Source organism: Muscardinus avellanarius, assembly GCF_963383645.1.
Source record: "Muscardinus avellanarius genome assembly, chromosome: 2".
In the NCBI taxonomy this organism is placed as follows: Eukaryota; Metazoa; Chordata; class Mammalia; order Rodentia; family Gliridae; genus Muscardinus; species Muscardinus avellanarius.
This window is the reverse complement of record NC_137787.1, coordinates 70,695,328-70,706,167: the sequence shown is the minus strand read 5'-3', so window position 1 is coordinate 70,706,167 and position 10,840 is coordinate 70,695,328. Positions and strand designations below refer to the sequence as shown.

Genomic DNA, 10,840 nt, shown 5'->3' with positions numbered 1-10,840 from the left:
AATGTGTATGAGCATCTTGAATGAGTAAGACCTATAAGTATACACTGGCAAAAATAAACTAAATGTGTCATGGCTTTAGATCTCAAAGACCTTATGATTAAGAAAGATATACGTAATGTTCATTTAGCAAATGAAACAAGGAGAGAGATAAGAGCTGATTAGTACGTGTGAGAGTCATTTTAAGAAAATTCCCCGTAATTCCTCTGAAGGTTTTATGCATAGTAATGCAAAACAAGAAACCCAATTTATTTATTTTTTATTTTTTTATTTTTTGGTGATACTGGGGTTGGAACCCAGAGGCTTCCTACCTCCGGGCTATACTCCCAGACCTTTTTTTTATATATTTTATTTGGAAACAGGGTCTCACTAAGTTGCTGAGAGCCTCACTGAGTAGCTGAGGCTGGCTTTGAACCTGCGCGATCCTCCTGTCTCAGCCTCCCAAGCGCAGAAATTACAAGCGTGTGCCACCATGCCCGGCTAAGAAACACAATTTAATGACCTAAATCAGCTTGTTAGATAAATGAAATTGCTTCTTAACTGAATGACAATCATTACCCTGAAAAAAGTCCAATAAAATATTTTTATTTTGCTATTGGCAGAAGTATCCAGTTTATCTTTACACCATCAATCTCATGTCAAATACTTGAGTGTTTACTATATTCTAAGGCATCATGCCACGGGCTATAAAGAATAAAAAGAGGCTTTAAAACACATTCTCTGTTGTCACAGAATTTTTAGTCTGTTTGGTCAGAACATGTTTCCTCAATAAATTAGCTACAAGATTTCAGGAAGAAGGAAAAACCATCTTGCAGTTAGGGTTGTCAAGGACGGCACATGGCAAAAAGTGAAAGAATTTTGATGGGGTTTGGGGCATTCCAGATAAGAGAACGGCAAGAATTTTAGGGAAAAGGTGCACAGAACATTTTCAGTATAAAATGCTTTAGTTTTGCCAATATGAAGTGCTCCTTCTTGCAGCAGAGGCCAATAACGCCAGACTAACATATCAAAGCCACATTGTGAAAGCTCTGAAAACAGGTGGCTGAGACAGTCGTGAACCATGATCCTCCCATCCTCCTGTCTCAGCCTCCCAAATGTTGGGATTACAAGTGTGTGCCACCATGCCTGACTTACTGCAAGCTTTTGAGCAAGCGATGTTATCATAGCAATGCTTTAAGGAGATTCTTGAAGTAATGCAAAAATTATTTGGAAGATGCAGAGCCTGAAGGCATAATGCTCAGGTTAGAGGCTATATGTTAGTCAAGGTGTGAGTAGGGGAAGATGAGAATCAAGAGTGAGTTAGGAATAAAGAACAGACTAGGTCTAGTGTGTGTTTGTTTGTGCTTGCTTGTCATCATTTTAATGGAGCACTTACATAAGTGAATAATATAATAAAAATACCAAAGCTAAATATATTGATCATTTTCATTGTTGATGAGCAAACTTTAATGGGGTGATAACAAGTGTCTTATAAGAGACTGAAACATGAATTCTGTGTCTGTACAAGGTGTTTAAGAACATGGTTTATAACCCATGTTTACTCATGTCCCCTGTGTAATATTACAAGTGGGACATTCCAGGGAGAATTCAGTCCTCAGAAAACTGGGTGTATTTTGGAGAAACTGATATATTATCTTCCTTCTCACAATGAGGGCTGTGAGACTAAGGCAGTCTTCTCTGAATGCTGGCAGGATAGGAACTAGGCTTGCAGCTCCACCACCACAGCTGTGTTGACTTTAGGCCTTAACTTCTGCTTTCTTCTTTGTTCTTAATTCTCCCTCCCTTCCTGTATCTTGCTTGTGTTTTGCCCCAGTCACTAAACAGAAGTCCCCATCTAGCACTTTCTTAAGTCCAACATACAATCTTATTGAAATGTGGTCTTTGAACCAACAGCATCTGCATTGCCTGAGAACTGTTCAGAAATGTAAATCTCAGGCTGCACTCCAGAGTACTGAACCAAAAGTCTGGAGGTGAGGCTCCGCAATCAAGTCCTCCAGATGATTCTGACACGTACTGAGGTTTGAAAACCTTGGTGCTAGAGAATAACTATACTTTCTTTTCTGTTCTATGTGTTCTCTAGTTCACGATGTCTCTAGTCCACTGTTATCTTGGTAAATTCTTTACACACTTTTTCTTTGACTAAGTATACATTTCTAAAGGATTTTTTATCCAATTGGCAAAGTTAATTATTATCCTATTGGCGCCAATGAAACATTTATAGGTAATGTACCTCATGGTCACTCACTCTTTGCTTGGGCTACTCTTGGGCTGCATGGCAACATCTGGTCCAGTCTCTGGCCACTCTTCCTTAAATAACAGATTAGCACTGCTTTCTTGAGCAGGGATGCAGCAAATAGTAAGCGACAAGGAGCCTGCTCCTGTCCAAGAGATTTGTCTTTAGTTAAGTCAATGTGTATAGTGTGACTCTAGATGGGACTAATTGGGATTTTCTTAGTTGGGTGACCTGGACTCAGCCTCCTTTTGGAAAATCAAAGAGGCAACAAGTATTCATTGGAATCATCCATATCACTGGAATAGACCAGAAGCAAACCACTTTATCCATTCAAGTTTTTAAAGATGACTCAAGGTAGGTTAAAATTAAAATTCTAAGTAGAGGGGATCAGAACCCACATCTTAAATTACATAGATGTGGGAAGCCATTAAGGTTTTCCCCTAAAATAATATTTCTGATTTAGCTGACTGTCCTTCACCCAGAGTCAACAAGATTTGGGGTCATGGAAAGTTCAAAGTAAAAGGTCTGAGAGAAGATCAGGTGGTGATGGCATGAGGGTACTGATTAACCTACCTGTAATGTATGTGCTTTGGATTGGTCTCTATTGTATTCCGGTGGTAATAGCATGAGGATAACGATTGACCTGTAACTGTATAAATACCTCTAGAGAAATTAACCCATAGTTGGCCCAATAGAGATTATTGACCCAGGAGTAGTCGTTGACCAGTAGAGATATTGACCCAGGAGCAGAGGTCGGCCAGTAGAGATAGTAGACAGGCAGTTCCCCCATGTTAGAATTTAAAAATTCTTGGAATCAAATTCTTAAAGAGTTGAATTCTTCATCCTCACACCTCTCTTCAGAACCTATACTTTTGCCAGCTGCCTCTGGCAGATAGATGCCATCCAATTTACCAACTTTAAAGAAATATCTCACTACATGTTTGCAGTAATGTGTAAAGATGCATTGTTTTCTACCACCACAGTTTTAAAAATAAGATGCATTTTATAAATTCAACTGCAGTAATAGCTTCAAAAATTGGCTTTAATCCTTCAAGTTGCTTTCTTAGGGACAATAAATAGAAGGAAAGGAATGATCTTTAGTGGAAATCTATTCCTAAATTGAGGCAGAATGTGATCATGATGGTGCCCACCTGTAATTCCAATACCTGGAAGGCTGAAACAGGAGGATTGTAGGTTGGAGGCCAGCTTCAGAAACTTAGTGAGAACCTGTTTCAAAATGAAAAATAAAATAAGGCTAGTAGTGTGGCTATGAGGTACAACACCCTGGATTTAATCCCTAGTACCACAAAAAGAAAAAAAAAATGAGGCAGAATATATGAGGGCAGAGGTTTTACTTTACTTTGCCACCATAATATTCTGTATAATAAAAAAAAAAACTAAGTATTCTTGCAAAATAGACATGAGTTCCTAAGATTTATTCAATCATAGTTTGAAAGATGTTGATACTGTACCTGACAACTGGGCCAGAAGTAATCTTCATGGACATTTGGTTAACAACAAACAAATGATTATTTATTAGGTATTAATGCTGCATTGAGTTCCTGCATTGAGTTTCTTCTACTTGAAGCTTCAAGGTTAACATGCTTGAAACAATACCCTAGTACAGGTAATAGATGGTTAAGTGCTAAATTACATTATTCTTGATATGCTTCTCTGTGTACACTCTTGGTGATCTCATCTCTCGTGACCTTCTCTAATAACTACTTAGGTCAGTGTTTGTCAGTCTTGAGCAATGTAGATATAAACAGCTGAGACAATTTCTTCCATTTCTTTAATGTGGAATGAAAGTATTCTTATAGTAATTTTACCTAAACATATACTGATCAAAAATGTGTACAAACTGCTTAGACTAATGACTATTAAATAACTATAAAAGCAAATTTATAAATACAGAAAAGCTATACAGTGGACAGAATTTTAATTAATTACTATTATAGATGATTTGTTTTGAAATGTAAGTCATCATTTGACCCCTGGGCTGCTGAGGTACTTGCTGTTCTTTAGGTCTTTCTTATGCTAAGTCATGTGATAATGCAATGCTCACCATGTTATTCAAACTACTGTGATATTAGGTTTTTTTGTGTGGTACTGGGGATGGAACCCCAGAGCATTCTGCCTCCAAGCTACACCCCCAGCCCTATTTTCTATTCTTTTATTTTGAAACAGGGTCTCTCCGAGTTGTAAGGGGTTTCACTAAGTAGCTGAAGCTGTCCAAGAACTGCGATCCTCCTGTCTCAGCCTCCCAAATGCTGAGATTACAAGTATGCGCCACCATAGCCAGTGTAATATTAGTTTAACTATATCCTGTGGGATTTTTTCCACCTGTGAATTGTATAAATAAATTATGTATGTATTAACTCTGTTTGTGTTTTTTTTCTTTATTTGTCAATAATTAATGGAGAACTATTGATGGTCCTTCTGATTGAAATACAGATAAGCGGCCAGACTACACATTTGTAATTCTAGGACTTGGGAGGCTGAGACAGGAGGACTGCAGTTTGAGGTCAACCTAAGCACTTAGTGAGATCCTGTCTCAAAATAAAAAAAAAATATATAAAGGGTTGGGGGTGTAGCTTAGATATAGAATGCTCCTGGGTTCAATCCCCAGTACCACCAAATAATAATAATGATAATAATACAGGTGGAAAGGTGAAAATTACAATCTTGGGGGATACTTGGTATAAGAAAGTCCATCAGATTGTTCCAACTTTTCTCATGTTACTTTTTTCAAGATTGTCATAGATATGAAGATGTGAAACCCTCATTAAAAGCTAAACGTCTTTACTAAAATTTGAGTGTGTCTGTGGTAGACACAGCTATGCCCGACAGGTCCCCACAAAGAAGCATGTGGCAACCCAGTCCCAGCAGACAGCTAGCCACCCGCTCTCACTTCCTTTGGAGTTTGCTCAGCTGCAAAGAGCTGCCTCATCCAAGGCCTCATCCTTCCTCAGGTGCCAGCAGTCAGCGCTGATAGGCAACATTATTAAAACATGGCGGTGGCTTGTGAACAGGTCAGGGACAACTCTGATGGGCCCTCTGTGTTCCAGACTCCCTGCAGATGGCCAGGGCTTTGTGAGCTCAAGTTGCAGTTATACTTTTTCTTCCCAATCCTGTTTTCCTCCCATTAGTTATGATTCCTAATTAATATCCCGTGTGACAAACCTGTGTCAGCATCTACTTCCAAGGAACTCAATCAACAAGAGCTTCCAACCTCTCTCTCTGAGAATGTTCTAGAAGAATGATAATGTCTCCGGTGTAGTCCTGATTCTTACTAGAAGCTTCTGGTCTCAAAGTCCAGCTTCTAATTGTATATTTCTGCCAGTACCTCACATTCAACATTTGATGTACAGCTGATTGTTCAGGCTCGGGCCTCAGAACAAGTTGTGTGTGTTTTTGTGCATGTGTACTTCTGTTTTTATCAAAGCACAACGATCATTTCCCACAGCATCAAAAGATGGGAGGTAATTGGGATTCCTCACACACTTTCACCTTCTTCTGCATTACCAGTCTATTATTTATGCTTCATAACATGGTGTGTGTGTGTGTGTGTGTGTGTGTGTGTGTGTGTGTGTGTGTGTTTGTATTGGAGGGAGGGATTTTGCTAATTTCTCCAGGGATCCACTTTCTCTAAACTAAGGATGCTACTGAATTTATAATAGCTTCTCTTTGCTCCTGGGATAGTCATTCTTTTATTCTTTTAAATAGTTTTAAGTTTTCCTCTCCCTTCAATTCTATGGACTTTGAAGACAATACTTTTTTCTCTTAAGCACATAGACAAAATTCTACATACAAAATACTATACACAAAATTCTAACCCATAATCACCAACTTATTTTGAAGCATAATCTACTGACTCACGTATAAAGTAAATGCCATACTTTGAGAGGATGACAGGGAAGAGTAAAGGCTTCACCTTTCCTTCCTCAATTAGCATTAGTGCAGTGCAGCCGATAGAATGAAATGCTTGTCCCAGTTTAAGGTAAAATACATCCATTTAACCTTGCATTTTGTTCTTTATCATTACATTGCACTGAAGAGTAAAGGAAAGCAAGTCTTGATATATGTCAAAGAGAAATTTTATAATATAAACACTAAATCATGTGCATATTATTAGAAGCCTGAAAACATGCATTATTTTTTAAAGCAATGAACTTATTGAAAGATACTGAAGTTCAAAATAGAAAGTTGTGTTGTCGGCTGAAAATTTGGATCTGAGATATTCGTGAGGGAGAAATTGTCAGGAAAGCAGTAGAACATTTCCTGCCCGTGAGTACAGTCTTGAGGATTCATGATAGCCATAACAAACCCAAAAACCATCACCACGGCCCCAAGGGGAATCATGACACAGGACATAATCTTATCTGAGTGTGTCCTTGGTTCTTGGGACAGTTTCAGATAACATGCTGACGGGATGATAAAAATCAGAGGAGCTGCGCAGAGCACACCCTGTATGTGGAAAACAAGAAACAGAATAATGTTAGTAAATGGAAGCATTCTGGGGATATTTTTTTCCAAACATTTACAAAATGTATTTTTCATTGTGCATGTTTAGTTTCAGAAATTTAATTTAATTGAACAATTATTTCCATAATTAAAAATAATTCTAAGTAAGGTTTTATTTTATTTTATTTTACTTTGAAGATTTAAAGAAGTTTATTAAAAAGATAGAAATACTGAAAATAGAAATACAGAAACTAGTTACAGCCCCATGCCAAAATGGCATGAGGGGGGAGGGTGGCCCGGGCCAACTCACGACTCCCCTAAGAAAGGTTTTAGAAGTAGGTTTTTCCTTTATCAAAAGAATATTTACAAATGAAAAAAGTAAAATATTTTAGCAGGATATGAAATTTAAGAATAGATGATAAGAAAATAATAAAGAAAATAAAGCAGATGAAGGGTAACTTGCACAAACTTGGGATCTCCCAGATTTCGATCACATCATATTTCTTTATACTCTTCATTTAAAAATTCCTGTGCATGTACTATGCCTTTCAAACCTGAGTAGGCTATTTTCCATTTGTGTACAAATGAGGACTTTGGGGAAATTGTATGGCATATCATCTTTCCTCTTTATCTGAGCTTGTATGAAAGGAGTACCTGTCTATGTAGAGAAAGGAAAACTATAACCCTAAGGGCATTTAACATGAAATAGCATTTCTAAGTCCCCTTTCAAGTAAGACTAAACACATCCATTATCCTAGAAAATTGACAGCACAACTAAGTGATTGGAACTCCTTGGCAGTCCTTCATACTAGTGACAGATAAATCTAACCCAAGGAAGGAATGTCAGATTGAAAGTAATAGGAAGTAGAGTTGTCTATTATAAAACTGAGTTATGACTTCAAAGAAAAAGTAGTTTTTCCCTTGAACAGACCTAATTCTCACTGGGGTCTTTGCAAATGATGAAAATGGTAAAACTCAATGCCGTTTAGATAATATATTTTTTCAAATGACATCAAATTTTAATAGTATCATGTATTAAATAAAATATAACGTTAACAGGAGTATCCAGGCAGTACCTAAAAGTCTGGGGAAGAATAGTAGGGGTTACAGTTCACGGAAATCCACAATATGTGATCCGAGTATACTAAAGAACTAAGAGGTATTCCATATTGCATTCCAATTTAAAATATATGGACAATATAGTTTTGCCATGCACAGTACCTAAATAAATACCTGGAAAGTTACACAATAAATGAAAGATTAGGTGTTGTATGATTAGAATTATATAAATATCAGGCAGTTTCCCTATCACTGAGCTACATCCCCAACCTGACAGCATTTTTTTTATTTTGGTGGTACTGGGGGTGGAACCCAGGGGGTTTCTACCTGTGGGCTATCCTCCCAGACCTATTTTATATTTTATTTGGAAACAGGGTCTCGCTAAGTTGCTGAGTTCAAAGCTCAAGCTGGCTTCGAACCTGTGCAATCCTCCTGTCTCAGCCTCCCAAGTGTGGGGATTACAAGTGTGCGCCACCACGCCCTGCATCTGACAGCACTTTTTGAAGTTAGGGGAAATACTATAGAACACAATTTGTATTTTTTTTTAAATTACCCTAAGATTTCTTTGAAGTATTTCTGAAAACAATTATACTAACTCAAATCCATATACATACTGGTTTCTACCTATAGTCTCTTCTCTGTGTAGGAACAAAAATGTGTGGCTCACACATCTGGAACTGCAGATGTGAGGGTGCTGTCCTGTGAAAACTGCCTTCAGCTGCTGCGGAGAAGCTGTCAGCAGTCGACCCTCTGGAGCTCCTCCAAACCTAACTTGCTGGGTGGGGCAAAGCAATAGGTGTTCTGATGATGTAATTCATATAAGTCCAGAAAATAACAATTAAAGGGAAAACTATAGAGCTGATGTGTACTGAGAGAAACCTGGTTAATCTTATCTCGATACCAGTTACTTTCTGGATACCCGGAAGCTCAGTTTTGCTAGTGATTGTTGCTGGGACTCCAGATCATATGTGAATTACATAGCAGTTTCATCCATCTTGTCCCTAGAAATCAGTCCAGCTTATATCATCTTAATATAGACTTGTTTTGAGGATACACTATTGGCTTTGGAATGATTTTTTAAATTGCTCGACAAGTCATCAAACCATAACTGCTTATTAAAGTGATAGTAAAATATGATTTTATTTTTAAAGGCAGGACATAGTACTATCCTCTGGCAATAACACAATTGATACCTGAACATTTTGCAGTTTTCAATAGGGAAAAAACAGAAGTTGTTGAAGAGTTTTACTAATTTGGATTGGACAAGGTCTGAGTTCTCCTGTCTGAATCAAATCCTCTCAAATAATGCAAGGAATGCAAACACATAATAAAAATGCTTATAAATATTTTAAATTTCTATTTTGTATTCAGTTCATACCCATGAAATTTACTCCTATATCTAAAAAAAAAAAATAACTTTCTCTACCTCAGGAAGTCTTTGGCAACTTGGACTATGGCTGGCTCACCCTAATGATTATATTGTCTATGTCTGAGCTCTTGCTGGGTGTTTGGCTTGCTCTCCTCCTTCCATGCAAGCTGCACACAATGCTTGTTGGATTGGTTGCTCTGGCCACAGGCACCAGCTGTTTCATTTTTCTCTTTGTGCTGCTACAAGTAGAAACCCATAGGGCCCAATTACTGCAGATGCTTCTCTTCTCTAATAGCAACGTCAGTGCCAAGATACTGGATTCTCGTTACCAAGAACAGGACTTATATTTATTTCATTTGCTTCTAAAATGAATCCTCTAAAAGTGAGGATGCATTTGCCTTGGGAAAATATTTCATTGTTGTCTACTGCCATGAAAACAATAAAATAAAAGTAAGATTCTAAATAAACTCTTAATTTTACTGAATAATTAGTATAGCTTCAAATAATTTATTGCATAGTATTTAGTTTTAGTAAATAACATCATTTCCCTAATTCTGTAAGATCTGATTCTAACATATATCGCATCTGTGAAGATTATTGTTCTACTTAGTGATCATTCTGAAGCCAAAATAGGAAAGGATTTCTAAAGTTCTGAATTATTAACTGAGATGTCAAAGCCCTGCGTTCAATCCCCATCATCTTCCCTGCCAAAAATTTATTAAAAGGTATCAACTAATAGTAAGATAAAATTTTGTAGTTTTATTTTATTTCACCTCCTGGTATTTATTTTAAACCATTGGTTTAGATTACTTATGTGTATTATGGATTACTCTTAACGTTCCTTACAGATAAATTCAATGCATACATTTTTAATTAAAAATGGACAAAAGAGCAGAATTGTTTTACATAATTTAGCACTTCAGACTTAGAAAACCTCAGATGAATATAATGATTGAAAAATGTGGCATACAGGATATAAATAACTGTGTTCAATCTTGACTCTTCTACTTATAACTGGTATGACCTCAGATTGTTTAATAACTGTGCCTTGGTTTTGTGAATTAAGGAAAGTAAGGTATGTAAAGCATTTAGCACGGTATAAGTGCATATTAGCTCACATTATCACTATGAAGTGGACCACAGCATGATTTAATTACTTCTTATATGTTGCATGTTCTAGCATGTATTAGTTACTTGAGAGAAATGATACTCAATTTGGCTCTATTAGATGTGATCTGTATCTGCACAAAAGGAAGTTGGTAAAGACCAGAATGTGTTACTCAGCAAACCAGAAGACTTTTATTGATGGGAAAAATACATGTTCGTAGGTGGTCTATAAAGAATAAAAATTTTAGATTTGCTAATTACTACAAAATGCCTTAAAACTAGTGTCCTTGTCTTGAGTTACTAGGTCATATTTACCATTAGAATGCTCTTCTTTAATTGTTTTGAGTGTATTTCTAAATAAGTAGGTTTCAAGAAGAAATCTAAGCATTTAGAGTCATGTTTTAAAAAGTTTAGTGCTTGCTGCACATATATTAAAATTGGAATGACACAGAGATTAGCATGGCTTTTTTGCAAGGATGACATGCAAATTCCCGAAATATTCTATATTTTTTAGATGTTTTTCATTTCATCATTAAAAATAAAAATTTTAAAGATTGAATAATGGAAATGGTTCTCCACAGGTCAGGTTTTGCTTAACGTATATTCACAAA

At 36.7% G+C, this 10,840-nt stretch overlaps 1 protein-coding gene across 1 annotated transcript in view; it reads right to left on the bottom strand.

The window, feature by feature from the left end:
* Positions 1–6,403: 6,403 nt before the first annotated feature.
* Positions 6,404–10,840, bottom strand: part of SLC38A11 (solute carrier family 38 member 11) — a gene marked incomplete at both ends in the record, with an annotated part of 36,702 nt that continues 32,265 nt past the window's right edge. Inside the window, one exon of the mRNA XM_080689386.1 lies at positions 6,404–6,697. Within this exon, the coding sequence (XP_080545512.1) occupies positions 6,404–6,697 (294 nt within the window). The remainder of the gene's footprint in view (positions 6,698–10,840) is intronic.